At 45.4% G+C, this 16,889-nt stretch overlaps 1 protein-coding gene across 1 annotated transcript; it reads left to right on the plus strand.

Annotated features, from left to right (window-relative positions):
• The first annotated feature begins 15,858 nt into the window (after positions 1 to 15,858).
• On the plus strand, positions 15,859 to 16,188 carry LOC147965351 (uncharacterized). The gene has a single exon (XM_087530423.1). It carries the CDS (start codon positions 15,859 to 15,861, stop codon positions 16,186 to 16,188), a length of 330 nt encoding a protein of 109 aa, XP_087386549.1.
• The last annotated feature ends 701 nt before the right edge of the window (positions 16,189 to 16,889 follow it).

The raw sequence follows: 16,889 nt of genomic DNA on the forward strand, positions 1-16,889 counted from the left end.
TGCTACAAAAAGGATTGGGACATCTTTCTGCAACTTATTTACTTTTATTACTTGTTACCCGTTACAAATTACCTTATCAAAAAACTATCCGTTATCGATAATTTCAGTACTTACAGAGAATACCTTGCTGAAAACCACTTATCATTTTCTTCTGCTCCTCGTTGGGTTCGACACTCTTACTTATCTAAAAGGCTACGATAGATCCCCTACACTTGTGGGTCATCAAGACTCTTTTCTGGCGCCGTTGCCGGGGAGTGAAGTGCCTTTGGTAGGTGGAATTTGGTAAGGAAAAATTTTTATAGTGTGCTGAAATTTACTGTCACTTGTTACTATGGAACATAATCCTTTGAGGGGCTTGTTCGTGGTATCTTCACCCCGATCAGTAGAGAAAAGAGTTGCTCCTCAACCTACTGAACCTACTGAAAATGTTTACTTTGAAATTCCTTCGGGTATGATAGAGAAATTGCTAGCTAATCCTTTTACAGGAGATGGAGCATTGCATCCCGATTTGCACCTAATCTATGTGGATGAAGTTTATGGATTATTTAAGCTTGCAGGTATGCCCGAGGATGTTATCAAGAAGAAGGTCTTCCCTTTATCTTTAAAGGGAGAGGCATTGACATGGTTTAGGCTATGTGATTGTTTGGGATCATGGAACTACAACCGATTGAAATTGGAATTTCATCAGAAGTTTTATCCTATGCATCTTTTTCATCATGATCGTAATTATATATATAATTTTTGGCCTCACGAAGGAGAAAGCATCGCTCAAGCTTGGGGGAGGCTTAAGTCAATGTTATATTCATGCCCCAATCATGATCTCTCAAAAGAAATGATAATTCAAAATTTTTATGCTCGGCTTTCTCTCAGTAATCGCTCCATGCTCGATACTTCTTGTACTGGTTTTTTTATGATGAAGACTATTGAATTCAAATGGGATTTATTGGAAAGAATTAAACGCAATTCTGAAGATTGGGATCTCGAGAAGGTAAGGAGTCAGGTATAACACCCAAGTTTGATTGTGTTAAATCTTTTATGGATACTGATGCTTTCCATGAATTTAGCACTAAATATGGACTTGACTCTGAGATAGTAGCTTCTTTCTGTGAATCCTGTGCTACTCATGTTGATCTCCCTAAGGAGAAGTGGTTTAAATATAATCCTCACATTGAAGTAAAAGTACTTGCACCTATTAAAGTTGAAGAAAAGACTATTACTTATAATGATCATGTTGTTCCTACTGCTTATATTGAGAAACCACCTTTCCCTGTTAGAATAAAGGATCATGCTAAAGCTTCAACTGTGGTTCGTAAGAGTAACACTAGAACACCTACTCCCTTTGAGAAAATTAAAATTGAACCTAGTGTTACTATGGTTAAATATCTCTTGGCCGATAATATTGATGGGCATGTTATTTACTTCTGTGATGAATCTGCTAGAATTGCTAGACACAGTACTAAAAATAAACATAGACCTGTTGTAGGCATGCCTGTTATTTCTGTTAAAATAGGAGATCATTGCTATCATGGCTTATGTGATATGGGTGCTAGTGCAAGTGCAATACCTCATTCCTTATACAAAGAAATTATGCATGATATTAAACCTGCTGAGATAGAAGAGATTGATGTTACAATTAAGCTTGCCAATAGAGATACTATTTCACCAGTTGGGATTGTTAGAGATGTTGAAGTCTTGTGTGGGAAAGTTAAATATTCTGCTGATTTTCTTGTTCTTGGTTCCCCACAAGATAACTTTTGTCCCATTATATTTGGTAGACCCTTCTTGAATACTGTTAATGCTAAGATAGACTGCAATAAGGATATTGTTTATGTTGGTTTAGGGGATATGTCTCATGAATTTAATTTTGCTAAGTTTCGTAGACAACCCCATGATAAAGAATTGCCTAGTAAAGATGAAATTATTGGTCCTTGTTCTATTGTCGTGCCTCCTAGTGATCCTTTAGAACAATATTTGCTAGACCATGAAAATGATATGTTTATGAATGAAAGAAGGGAAATAGATGAAGTAACAGAGACCTATTTTGAAGCACAACTTGCCTGTTGAAATCTTAGGGGATCCTCCTCCACCTAAGGGTGATCCCGTGTTTGAGCTTAAACCTTTACTTGATACTCTTAAATATGGTTATCTTGATGAGAAAGAGATATATCTTGTTATTATTAGTGCTAACCTTTCGGAGCATGAAGAAAAGAAATTATTGAAAACTCTGAAGAAGCACCGTGCTGCTATTGGATATACTCTTGATGATCTTAAGGGCATTAGTCCCACTTTATGCCAACACAAAATAAAACTGGTGAAAGATGTTAAACTGGTTGTTGATCACCAACGATGGTTAAATCCTAAGATGAAAGAAGTGGTAAGAAAAGAAATACTAAAGCTTCTAGAGGCAGGTATAATTTATCCCGTTGCTGATAGTCAGTGGGTAAGTCTTGTACATTGTGTCCCTAAGAAGGGAGGTATTACTATAGTTCCCAATGATAAAGATGAATTGATCACACAAAGAATTGTTACAGGTTATAGAACGGTAATTGATTTCTGCAAATTAAATAAAGCTACTAAAAAGGATCATTACCCTTTACCTTTTATTGATCAAATGCTAGAAAGATTATCCAAGCATACACATTTTTGCTTTCTAGATGGTTATTCTGGTTTCTCTCAAATACCTATGTCAAAATAGGATCAAGAAAAGACAACTTTTACTTGCCCTTTCGGTACCTTTGCTTACAGACGTATGCCTTTTGGTTTATGCAATGCACCTGCTACCTTTCAAAGATGTATGACCGCTATATTCTCTGACTTTTGTGAATAGATTGTTGAGGTATTCATGGATGATTTCTCCATTTACATAACTTTTTTTATGATTGCTTAAGCAACCTTGATCGAGTTTTGCAGAGATGTGAAAAAACTAATCTTGTCTTGAATTGGGAGAAGTGCCACTTTATGGTTAATGAAGGTATTGTCTTGGGGCATAAAATTTCTGAAAGAGGTATTGAAGTTGATAAAGCTAAGGTTGATGCTATTGAAAAGATGCCGTGTCCAAAGGACATTAAAGGTATAAGAAGTTTCCTTGGTCACGTCGGTTTTTATAGGAGGTTCATTAAGGACTTCTCTAAAATTTCTCGGCCTCTGACTAATCTCTTACAAAAATATGTTCCTTTTGTCTTCGATGATGATTGTGTAGAAGCATTTGAAATACTTAAGAAAGCTTTGATTTCTGCACCTATTGTTCAGCCTCCTGATTGGAATTTACCATTTGAAATCATGTGTGATGCTAGTGACTATGCTGTAGGGGCTGTTCTAGGACAAATAGTTGATAAGAAACTAAATGTTATTCAATATGCTAGTAAGACTCTAGACAGTGCTCAAAGAAATTATGCTACTACTGAAAATGAATTTTTAGCAGTTGTATTTGCTTGTGATAAGTTCAGACCTTATATTGTTGATTCTAAAGTAACTGTTCACACTAATCATGCTGCTATTAAATATCTTATGGAAAAGAAAGATGCTAAACCTAGACTTATTAGATGGATTCTCTTACTACAAGAATTTGATTTGCATATTATTGATAGAAAGGGAGCTGAGAACCCCGTTGCGGACAACTTGTCTAGGTTAGAGAATGTTCTTGATGACCCACTACCTATTGATGATAGCTTTCCTGATGAACAATTAGCTGTGATAAATGCCTCTCGTACTGCTCCATGGTATGTTGATTATGCTAATTATATTGTTGCTAAGTTTATACCACCTAGTTTCACATACCAGCAAAAGAAAAACTTCTTCTATGATTTAAGACATTACTTCTGGGATGACCCACATCTTTATAAAGAAGGAGTGGATGGTGTTATTAGACGTTGTGTACCTGAGCATGAATAGGAACAGATCCTACGCAAGTGTCACTCCAAGGCTTATGGAGGACACCACGCTAGAGATAGAACTACACATAAGGTATTGCAATCCGGTTTTTTATTGGCCTACTCTCTTCAAGGATGCCCGTAAGTTTGTTTTGTCTTGTGATGAATGTCAAAGAATTGCTAATATTAGTAGACGTCAAGAAATGCCTATGAATTATTCACTTGTTATTGAACCATTTGATGTTTGGGGCTTTGATTATATGGGACCTTTTCCTTCCTCTAATGGCTATACACATATTGTAGTTGCTGTTGATTACATTACTAAGTGGGTAGAAGCTATTCCAACTAGTAGTGCTGATCATAACACCTCTATTAAGATGCTTAAAGAAGTTATTTTTCCAAGGTTTGGAGTCCCTAGATATTTAATGACTGATGGTGGCTCACATTTTATTCATGGTGTTTTTCGTAAAATGCTTGCTAAGTATGATGTTAATCATAGAATTGCATCTCCATATCATCCACGGTCTAGTGGTCAAGTAGAATTGAGTAATAGAGAGCTTAAATTAATTTTGCAAAAGACTGTTAATAGATCTAGAAAGAATTGGTCCAAGAAACTTGATGATGCATTATGGGCTTATAGAACTGCATATAAGAATCCTATGGGTATGTCTCCGTATAAAATGGTTTATGGTAAAGCATGTCACTTACCTCTTGAACTAGAACATAAGGCATATTGGGCCATTAAAGAGCTCAACTACGACTTCAAACTTGCCGGTGAGAATAGGCTTTTTGACATTAGCTCACTTGATGAATGGAGAGCCCAGACTTATGAGAATGCCAAACTATTTAAAGGAAAAGTTAAAAGATGTCATGATAAAAGGATACAAAAGTGTGAGTTTAATGTAGGTGATTATGTATTGCTATACAACTCTCGTTTAAGATTTTTTGTAGGCAAACTCCTCCCTAAATGGGAAGGTCCTTACATCATCGAGGAGGTCTATCGTTCCGGTGCCATAAAAATCAACAACTTTGAAGGCACAAATCCGAGGGTGGTGAACGATCAAAGAATCAAACATTATATCTCAGGTAATCCTATAAATGTTGAAACTAATGTTATTGAAACCGTAACCCCGGAGGAAAACATAAGGGACACTTTCCAGAACCTTTTAGACTCCAAAAAGGAATAGATACGTGGTACGGTAAGTAAACCGACTCCAAAACAGTTCTAATGGCAATTTTTCACCTTGTGTGCCCTCCGGACTCCGTTTTCTTGCACGATACTTCTTTTGGTCGGTAAAAATTCATTAAATAACCTCCCGAAGGTTTTGACCACCGTATCACGCAAATATCCTCTGTTTTTATTTCGAGCTATTTTCTATCAGGGTTGTCGAGGCCAGGCATCATGTCTTCTCCTTCCTCTTCCAACAATGAGGGAAACGATGCTTGGCTAATGAACATAGAGCTGAAGAGAGAACAGCCCAGAGAGATCAACAAGGATGATGGGATCAAGAAGGCCGCGGGGGATCAAGTTCCGACAATAGTAGAAGAAAACATCGTTCAACCCCGTCACAATCTCTTTACCCCAACGGAGATTGAAGCTTTCAAGATGATTGAGTTAGCTCGCATTCAAAACAAGTATCTCACAAGTGAAAATATTTTGTTGAAGGAGCATATCATCGCACTCAAGGGTATTATTCACAAATTGGAGGATCTCCTATGCTCGATGTGCGATTATCCATCATCACCAATACCTTCTTCACCAACAAAGAAGGAGACATAATCACATGGGTATGGGCACTCCCCTTGGCAACTTCCAAGCTTGGGGGAGTGCCCCGATATCGTATCACCATCACACTTTTATCTTTACCATTTTTCTTAGTTCGATCCTTTTGGTAATATCTTGATCTAGTAGAATAAAGTTTTATTATGATCTAGTTCTTTAGTTTTGCTTTATGATCCTTCTATGTAATCGAGTCCGTGAGCTATATATAATAAAGATTAGTGTTGAGTCAAGGGCTTGATTATTTTGCTATGATCTTGAGGGAATAGAATAAAAGAGAAAGAATAAAAAGAAATAAAAAGATCACATGGATCTTATGGAGAGTAATGACTTCACATATAAAGAGTATGATGAATAAAATTGTTGAGAGTTGACAAACATAGTTTTGGTCATCGTTGCAATTAATAGGAAGTAATAAAGAAAGAGAGAGAATTATTCAGCAGATGGGGTCTATGGAGTGTGGCATTCCTCTGACAGAACTCTCCGAAGATAAGCTGCTTGCCCCGAGGGAGAATTCTCAGCCCAACATCTGATGTCTCGGTTCTTCACTTTTATGCGCCTTCAGCCTCTACTCATAGTAGGATTTCATCAGTTTATGTTTGCGTTTGAGCTTTCAGGTCCTCTCTTTACTATCTGGTTGTGTGGCGCCGGTCATATTTTATTTCTTCTTAGGTTTTATTCCAAGTGTGAGTCGTTGAACCAATTTTGGTATGAATTGTGCTGCTAGTTCATGGAATATTATCTCTTGGAATGTGCGTGGTATTGGCTCCGATGAAAAGCATTTGGCATTGCATTCTCATATTGATAATTCGGGGTGCTCGATAATTTGCCTTCAGGAAACAAAACGTGATCACTTTGATCATTCTTATCTGCATAAGTTTTGCCCGAAACGTTTCGATAAATTTGCTTTTGTTCCCTCGATAGGTGCCTCGGGTGGGCTTCTGGTTATTTCGAATAGTGGAAGATTTTCAGGTTCAGTTTCTTTCTCAGCGCAATGGGCGTTAGTTATCTCGTTTAAATCCATGCACTCGTCTCACGCTTGGACCCTTGCAAACATCTATGGCCCATGTTCGGAAGAAGAACGTTTAAATTTTGTCTCATGGCTATATGATGTGCAAATTGGTGCCTCGGAGGATTGGGTCCTTATGGGTGACTTTAACTTCATACGCTCTCCAGCAAATAGAAATCGTCCCGGAGGAGACTTGGCCGATATGATTACTTTCAATGACATCACTAGATCCCAAAGTTTGGTGGAAATTCCTCTTTGCGGTGCTACGTTTACATGGAGTAATATGCAGCAAGAGCCCCTCTTAGAACAATTGGATTGGTTTCTCACGTCGAACCATTGGACCTCCTCCTATCCAAATACGACGGTAAGAGCGCTTGCGAGACCAGTTTCTGATCATGTTCCTCGCCTTTTCTCTGTTCAATCCAATTTCACTAGATCCAAGCTGTTCCGTTTTGAAAACTTTTGGATATCTCACCAGGGCTTCAGAGATGTGGTCACGAATTATTGGACGTCTCCAGTTCAGTTTGCTGATCCAGCTAGACGAATTAATGGCAAGCTAAAAGCGCTTGCTCACGCCTTGCAATAGTGGAGTAAGGCCCTCTCGTGTCTCTCTTTACTGCTTGAGAACTCCGAAAAAGCCCTGAAACTCTGAGGAGAAACGACAGCTAGTTCTTCATGAATGGAATTTCAGGAAAATTCCCAAAGCCCACATTATCCGTCTTCAATATTACAAACAACAATATTGGCGCAAAAGGTGTACTATTTGTTACATCAAATATGGGGCTGAAAACACTAAGTTCTTCCAAAGAATGGCCACAGAAAGGCATAGATTTAATTCTATTGCCGCTCTGACTCTTGACAATGGGGTGGTGTTGGAGGATAATGACAACAAAGCTGCTGCTCTTTTTCATGCTTTCAGAGATAGGTTGGGAGTTTCTGTTCCACTTGAGATGAAGTTTGATCTGGATGTTCTTGTTTCGGCCAATGTTGATCTTAATGACCTTTCTCGACCTTTCTCTCATGACAAAATCGATAAGGCAGTCAAGCATCTTCCTATTGACAAAGCACCGGGACCAGACGGTTTTAATGGGTGTTTTTTGAAATCTTGCTGGGAGATAATCAAATTTGATTTTTATGATCTTTGTCAAAGCTTTTGGGAAGGCAAAGTTTCTTTGGATTGTCTCAACTCGTCCTTAATCACCCTCATACCTAAAAAGCTAAACCCTACCACAGTGAATGATTTTCGTCCCATTTCTGTGCTCAATTGTTGTCTGAAGTTGCTAACAAAGCAGCTAGCCGATCGCCTTCAAAAAGTTATTCTCAAAATCATCCATGAGAATCAGTACAAATTTATTAAAGGTAAATCCATTCAGGACTATTTAGCTTGGGCTTTCGAATATATTCATCAATGTGAGCATTCTGGCAGAGAAATTGTTCTCCTAAAACTAGATTTCGAAAAAGCCTTTGATCTGGTGGAGCATGATCTGATTTTTTCTATGATGGAAAAATTGGGGTTTGATAACAGATGGATTCATTGGGTCAGATTGTTATTGGCCTCTGGACATTCCTCGGTGCTGCTGAACTCTGTTCCAGGTAAGGTGACCCGATGTCGCCTTTATTGTTTATCTTAGTGGTGGAGTTATTGCAATATGTGATTAATAATGAGTTTACTAAGGGCAATCTAAGTCTGCCAATCCCGCGACAGGGTAAATTCCCCATCATTCAATACGCGGACGACACAATCATTATTCTCCCAGCCTGTAAGGAACAATTAATTCACCTCAAGCAAATTCTTCAAGATTTTGTTCTCTCTTCGGGTCTGAAAATTAATTTCCAAAAATCTATTTTGGTGCAAGATAGGTAAAATGCCTTTTACTTACCTTGGCCTCCCACTCGGCACCACCAAGCCTACTATGACTGATTTACCACCTCTTGTGGATCGAGTGGAGAGAAGACTGTCCAGCACATGCTCTCTCCTTTGTCATGCTTCCAGGATAACTTTGGTCAACTCTATTGCTACTTCTATGATCAACTTTGCTATGTGCACGCTGTAGCTCAATGCAGTTTTTTTGCAATACTTCGATAAAGTGAGACGCAGATTTGTTTGGACTAAGAAGAATGAGCAAGGTGAATCTTGCAACTCTTTGGTTGCATGGCAAAGAGTTTGTTGTACCAAGGCACATGGGGGGCTTGGTGTTATCAATATCAAAGTTTAGAATCAGGGTCTCATGCTCAAATTCCTTGATAAATTCTTCAACAGGGATGATCTGCCATGGGTAAGACTCATATGGGACTCTTACTACCCAAACTCTGTCCCTCACGCGTCTCCAATTTGTGGTTCTTTTTGGTGGAAACAAATTTGCAAGCTAATGCCAATTTTCAGAGGCATATCTTCTCCGTTGGTTGGTAATGGTAAGAATATTGCCATGTGTCATGACAAATGGCATGAGGTTCCTTTGGCTGATCGTTTTGCATGCCTCTTCTCTTTTGTCATTAATGAGGACTGCTCGGTGGGAGAATTCTATGCAGCTATTGATTGGTCAGACATGTTCCACATTCCCCTCTCGCCAGAAGTGTCCGAGGAACTTTAATCAGTGCTTACATTTAAGCCGGAAAGTCTAAATCACTCGGATGCAGTGGATTCTTGGACCTATGTCTGGGGGCAAGCGTATTTTCCCAAAAAATTCTATGAGCACTGTCATAAAGACATTGTGGCGCTGCCTCCATTTTCTTGGATATGGAAGTCAAAACTACACATGAAACTTAAGTTTTTATGTGGTTTTTGCTGGCAGACAGATTGAATACTAGGAATATGCTCAGAAGGCGACACTTCAACACCAATAATGGGTTCAACTGCGTCCTTTGTAGCTCTGGGGTGGAAGAAACTATTGAGCACTTAATTTTCACGTGTCCCTTCAGCTCTTCTTACTGGTTGAAGGTGGGGATCGATTGGAACATGAACCACTCCAGAATAGAAGCCATCCAAGCTACCAAACAATCTGTTAACGGGGAACTCTTCTTTGAATTGGTGGGGATTGTGTCTTGGAATATCTGGAAGGAAAGAAACAATTTTATTTTCAGGCATATACCACCATCTTTGGCAGCCTGGAGAGAGAGAACCAAGGAAGATCTCCTTTGGCTCAAATTTAGAGTGGACAAAGCTCATTGGGACTACATAACTTTATTTGCCCTATCTTTGTAACTAAATCCCCTCCACTGATCTTTTCAGTCTCCCTCTCTTTTGAGTTAGCTCCCCTTAGTTGACACTAGTCCTTCCCTCCTTGAGGGCTCTCCCTCAAGAGCATGTACATACTATGTAACTATGTTTTGATTTAATTCAACACAGTAGGAGCCTCTCCTGCTGTTTTCAAGGTCAAAAAAATAAAGAAAGAGAGGTTTTCACATATAAATATACTATCTTGGACATCTTTTATGATTGTGAGCACTCATTAAAATATGACATGCTAAAGAGTTGATGTTGGACTAGGAAGACAACGTAATGGGTTATGTTTTCTTGCATCTGAGATAAATTATATTGTCATGGATCATCCAACATGTTGAGCTTGCCTTTCCCTCTCATGCTAGCAAAATTCTTTGCACCAAGTAAAGATACTACTCGTGCTTCCAAATATCCTTAAACCTAGTTTTGCCATGAGAGTCCACTATATCTACCTATGGATTGAGTAAGATCCTTCAAGTAAGTTGTCATCATTGCAAGCAATAAAAAATGCTCTCTAAATATGTATGATTTATTAGTGTGGAGAAAATAAGCTTTATACGATATTTTGATGTGGAAGAAATAAAGGCGACGGACTGCATAATAAAGGTCCATATCACAAGTGGCAATATAAAGTGACATTCTTTTGCATTAATATTTTGTGCATCCAACCATAAAAGCACATGACAACCTCTGCTTCCCTCTGCGAAGGGCCTATCTTTTATTCTTGTCTATTACTTCATGCAAAGAGTCACGGTGATCTTCACCTTTCCTTTTTACATTTTATCCTTTGGCAAGCACAATGTGTTGGAAAGATCCAGGTATATATAGCTAATTGGATGTGAGTTTTCATGAACAATTATTGTTGACATTACCCTTGAGGTAAAAAGTTGGGAGGCAAAAACTATAAGCCCCTATCTTTCTCTGTGTCCGATTAAAACTTCATAACCATAAATATCGTGTGAGTGTTAGCAATTGTGAAAGACTAAATGATGGTTGAGTATGTGGACTTGCTGAGATGCTCTTATATTGACTCTTTCCTATGTTATGATAAATTGCAATTGCTTCAATGACTGAGATTATAGTTTGTTAGTTTTCAATGAAGTTTCTGATTCATACTTGAGTATGTGAATGAATTGTTACTTTAGCATAAGAGATCATATGACAATATATATATATATATATATGTTGTTGTTCTAAGAATGATCATGATGCCCTCATGTCCGTATTTTATTCTATCGACACCTCTATCTCTAAACATGTGGACATATTTTTCGATTTCGGCTTTCGCTTGAGGACAAGCGAGGTCTAAGCTTGGGGGAGTTGATACGTCCATTTTGCATCATGCTTTTATATCGATATTTATTGCATTATGGGCTGTTATTACACATTATCTCACAATACTTAAGACTATTCTCTCTTATTTTACAAGGTTTACATGAAGAGGGGGAATGCTGGCAGCTGGGATTCTGGGCTGGAAAAGGAGCAAATATTAGAGACCTATTCTGCACAACTCCAAAAGTCCTGAAACTTCACGGGAGCACATTTCAGAATATATGAAAAATATTGGGCGAAAAAAGTACCAGAGGGGGGCCACCCACCGTCCACGAGGGTGGGGGGCGCGCCCTACCCCCTGGGCACGCCCCCTGCCTCGTGGGCCCCCTGGTGGCCCTCTGATGCCCATCTTTGGCTATATGGAGTCTTTCGTCGAGGAAAAAATCAGAAGCAAGCTCACGCGACGAAACTCCGCCGCCACGAGGCGGAACCTTGGCGGAACCAATCTAGGGCTCCGTCGGTGCTGTTCTGCCGGGGAAACTTCCCTCTGGGAGGGGGAAATCATCACCATCGTCATCACCAACGATCCTCTCATCGGGAGGGGGTCAATCTCCATCAACATCTTCATCAGCACCATCTCATCTCAAACCCTAGTTCATCTCTTGCATCCAATCTTTGTATCAAAACCTCAGATTGGTACCTGTGGGTTGCTAGTAGTGTTGATTACTCCTTGTAGTTGATGCTAGTTGGTTTACTTGGTGGAAGATCATATGTTCAGATCCATTATGCATATTAATACCCCTCTTATTATGAACATGAATATGCTTTGTGAGTAGTTACGTTTGTTCCTGAGGACATGGGAGAAGTCTTTCTATAAGTAGTCATGTGAATTTGGTATTCGTTCGATATTTTGATGAGATGTATGTTGTCTTTCCTCTAGTGGTGTCATGTGAACGTCGACTACATGACACTTCACCATTGTTTGGGCCTAGAGGAAGGCATTGGGAAGTAATAAGTAGATGATGGGTTGCTAGAGTGAAAGAATCTTAAACCCTAGTTTATGCGTTGCTTCATAAGGGGCTGATTTGGATCCATATGTTTCATGCTATGGTTAGGTTTACCTTAATACTTCTGTTGTAGTTGCGGATGCTTGCAATAGGGGCGGCGGGAGGATGGACCCCAGGCAGGCAACGGAATCCGGATCGTTTTCAAAAACAACGGGGCCAGCATCGCCCCTTAACCCGACTCGCGCTTGGCCGGGTCGCTCAACCCGGCCAAGCCCTGTGACCCGGCCGAGCTCTGCAACCCGGCCAGACTCCTCAACTCGGTCCCAACAACCAACTTCAAGACTTCCCGAGCAAGCCAGCGCCGCCCTTGGCGTGTTCTCCAAACCCGTTCGAGGGTCAGCGGCCGTCCCAACCCAGCCGTATGATGGGACGAGTCTCCACCAACTGATGACCGAAGCCACAGTACCCCGCCCATGCCTCTGGTCAGCCGAACGAAGCAAAAGTGCCTCTCACCTACCCGTTGACCAAGGCTAGCATAGCAACAGTGCACCCGACGTGACCCATGACGCCAACAAGCGGCGAGCTGACGGAACGACACTGTAGCCGACTCAACTCGGCCACGCCCTTACGATCGACAAGGTGGTGCACAGTGCCCCCTAGGCGCATGGGGCCCGCGCCCGGAGAACCCGGCGAGCCCTGGTACCCGGCGGGTCCCAGCGCCGGGTTCCCGAAAACTGACAACCCGGCCCTATGTCCTTATAACATTACCCTTGTATCCCTGGGGGTTGACATAAAACTCCCTAGGAGCCCCATACATGCGGGCAACCACCTCATTCACACAGGCGATCACACACACACACACACACACACACACCTGGCAAGCAACACCTGAGGAGAGGGAGCAGCCTAAGCCTTGGCCAGACCTCCTTCTTCCTCCATACAACTCTAGGAGCAGCTCTGTACTGTTACATATAAACCACACTCGGCAGGACTAGGGGTGTAATCTCTCCGGAGAGCCCCGAACCTGGGTATGTCTTGCGTCCCGGGCTCGCTCATGCCGACCTCACCTCTGGAGCCCACATGTGCCCTCGAGCCTCCTCCTATCTTTAGCCATCCCTTGATATTTGCCGTGCGCCCACCGTGGGGCAGCTCGAGGTCCTGGCCGGGAGCATGCTTCAGACGGGGATCTTCTTCGACTCCGACAAGCCCGTCACGCTGGCGGACGACGTCATCGATGCGCTCGCCGCCTCCTTCGCCACGTTGCTCATCTCCGACACACCTACGGACGACGAGTACCCCCGCGAGGTACTTAGCTTTTCCGACTCCCCGCTCCCCATCAACGACGACGCTCCCACCGGTGCGATGGACCTCTGCGTGGAGGTTTTCGTTACCGACATCGATGCCTCCTCATTGTCGAGCACAGCAAGGAAGGCCGCCGAAGCTAAGGCCACGGCGGATAGGGCCGGCTCGCCCAACTCGCTGCGCGCCATGATTCAGAGCCTCCACGTTCTCATCGGCACCGACATCGATGCCTCCAACATCGCCGAGGTCTGGACTTGCCTCAACGACGATCACCAGCGCCTGCTGGACCTCACCGAGACACTCGCCGCCACGCAGTGTCGCCTCTACTCCGCCCAGCTGGAGCGTGATGCCGCCTACGGCTTCACGCCTACCGCCCCTGAGCCAAGCCGGGTCGCCGACGTGCGAGCCTGGGGTGGCGCGATCAGGCGTGCTTTCGGCGCCCTCCCTCCCGTCTATGAGACTCTCGTGAAGAACATGCGCTGCCCAGGCGGTCGCGGTTGGCCTGGACCAGCTCGCGGGCGAAGAGCTGCAGGACCGCCTCAAGAGGGTGAACGACCTCCTCATTGCGGCTAATGCGCAGCAGGACCGCCTCAACCAGCTCGCCTCGCCGGCCGGCTCCGGCTCCGTCCGAGTCGCCGGATCCGGCGACAACCAACACACGACGTCTTTACCACCCGGTGAGGCACACTCCAGCTGCACCCGGACCCAGCGCATCCCCGCCCCAATTGTCGTTGGCGGCTTGGCGGACGATCCGGCCTCCGAGGACCGGCGCCGCCTCGACCCCTTGCTCCAACCCGGCCGATGTCCGGCTGCAGGCGACCCGGCCCCCCGTGGCACGGTCACCGACTGACTGGGCCCACGTGCCATCGACAACGCCGACGCTCGTCACTACCTCGACCGACTCGCCCTCTCCCAGGAGCTAGAGGAGACCGGCCCCATCAGACCAGTGTACTTCGGGCCACGCATCCGGGGCGAGTCCTTCACCAAAGGGTTCACGCTCCCTCGCGACACCCCCAAGTACAATGGCACTGTGAAGCCGGAGGACTGGCTCACCGACTACACGACCGCTGGAGGCAACCACTGCATCGCCGTGCGCTACGCGCCTCTCATGCTCCTGGGATCGGCCCGCACCTGGTTGAACAGTCTGCCGGCCAGCAGCATCAACACGTGGGTCGACTTCGAGCAGGCTTTCGTGCACAACTTCACCGGCTCCTACAAGCGACCCGGCCGCCCCAGTCAGCTCGCCATGTGCGTGCAGGGGCCGGCGGAAACTGGCCGTGAGTACCTCGCACGCTGGACCAAGCTCCGGAACAGCTGCGAGGGCGTCCACGAAGTCCAAGCCATCCAGTACTTCGTCAACGTGCCAAGACGGCACCCTCCTCAAGCACAAGCTCTTGCTCTCCGAGCCGGCCACCATGGCTGTGCTCATGGTAACGATGGACAAGTACGCCAACGCCGACTCCGCCATGAAGATCCAGGTGGCGCTGGACGAAGCCGGCAAGGCAAAGCCGGTGCCGCCTCTGAAGCCTGCCGGCGAGGGAAGCCGGCAGCAGCACAACCAGCAGAACAACAAGCGCAAAGCCGATCAACCGGCTCAGCGCTATGACAACGGGCTCATCACGGCCGCCGAGCAGGCGCCCGCGGCCGACCCGGCCGCCAAACACCGAAACACCGGCAAAATGACATGGCAACCCGCCATGACTTTCGAGGAGATGCTCGACGCTCCCTGCAAGCACCACAGCGACGCGAGGCCGTCTACGCACATGCTCCGACAGTGCGCCATCACCAAGCGCATCGCCAGGGGCGACATCCCACCGCCTCCGGCTCCGGGAGCAGGACAGCCGCCTCCGCCACCACCTCCAGCCGACGGCGCGATGCGCGAAGATCCCTACCCGGCCCAGAACGCGACCTACGTCGTCTTCACGAGCCTCGACGATGACAAGCGCAGCGAGCGCCTCCTTTGGCAGGAGGTGAACACCGTCATCCCGGCCAAGACGGAGCACATGCATTGGTCGGAGCGCCCGGTCACCTGGACCTGGGAAGACCACCCGGCCGTTATGCCAAACCCAAGTGGTTACCCTCTCGTCCTCGACCCCACCATCGTCGCGCCCCGGTGCACGTGCAAGTTCTCTCGGGTTCTCGTCAACGGCGGCAGCAGGATCAACATTCTCTACCGTGACACCATGACCAAACTCGGCCTCCAGGCCAAGGACCTGGAGCCGACCCAGACGATCTTCCACGTCGTTCCCGGCCTCTCCTGCTCCCTGATCGGCCGGATCTGGCTCGACGTCCTGTTTGGCGACAGCAGCCACTTCTGACGCGAGCCGATCTGGTTCAAGGTGGTGGACCTGTCCAGCGCGTACCATGCGCTGCTGGGTAGGCCCGCACTCACCAAGTTCATGGCGGTCCCCCACTACGCCTACCTGAAGATGAAGCTGCCGGGTCCAAAGGGCCTCATCACCATCACCGGCGACTACCGCAAGTCCCTGGACTGCGCCCGAGACGGCATCAAGCTAGCCGAGTCACTGGTGATAGCTGAGGAGCGGCGCCAACTCGACCGGATCGTCGCCTTGGTCCAGGAGGCATCAGCCAGTCAGATCCCGACCGAGGAGACGGCTGATGAGGCCGCGTTCAAGCCCTCCAAGGAGACCAAGAAGGTGAAGCTGAACCCAGAAGACTCCAGCTGCAGCAAGTATGTTGTCGTGGGCACCTGCCTCGACAGCAAATAGGAAGGCGAGCTCGTCGACTTCCTCCGTGAGAATCGGGATATTTTTGCATGGACCCCCAAGGACATGCCGGGTACCCTAAGGAAGTACGCCGAGCACAAACTCCACGTCCGCAAGGACGCCAAGCCTATTCGTCAACCCCTATGATGCTTTTCCGAAGAGAAGAGAAGTACCATTGGTGAAGAGGTCGCCAAGCTCTTGGCGGCCGGCTTCATCATGGAAGTATTTCACCTCGAGTGGCTGGCCAACCCAGTCCTCGTCCTGAAGAAGAAAAAGACCTGGCGCATGTGTATCGATTACACCAGCCTGAACAAGGCCTGCCCCAAAGACCCGTTCGCCCTCCTGTGGATCGACCAAGTCATCGACTCCACCATCGGGTGCGAGCTCCTATCCTTCCTGGATGCTTACTCCGGCTATCATCAGATGAAGCTGGACCCGGCCGACGCCCTGAAGACGTCCTTCATCATGCCCTTCGGGGCGTATTGCTACATCACCATGTCGTTCGACTTGAAGAACGGCGGCGCCACTTTCCAGCGCTGCATGCAGAAATGCCTGCTGCCGCAACTCGGCCGCAACATCCACGCCTACATGGACGACATCGTGGTGAAGACCAAGCAGCACCTCACGCTCCTCAATGATTTGAAGGAAACCTTCGCCAACCTGCGCGAATACAAGGTCAAGCTCAACCCAAAAAATACGTTTTC

The sequence above is a fragment of the Triticum urartu genome, chromosome 6A, assembly GCF_056163025.1.
Source record: "Triticum urartu cultivar PI428250 chromosome 6A, HENAU_Tu73, whole genome shotgun sequence".
Classification (NCBI taxonomy): Eukaryota; Viridiplantae; Streptophyta; class Magnoliopsida; order Poales; family Poaceae; genus Triticum; species Triticum urartu.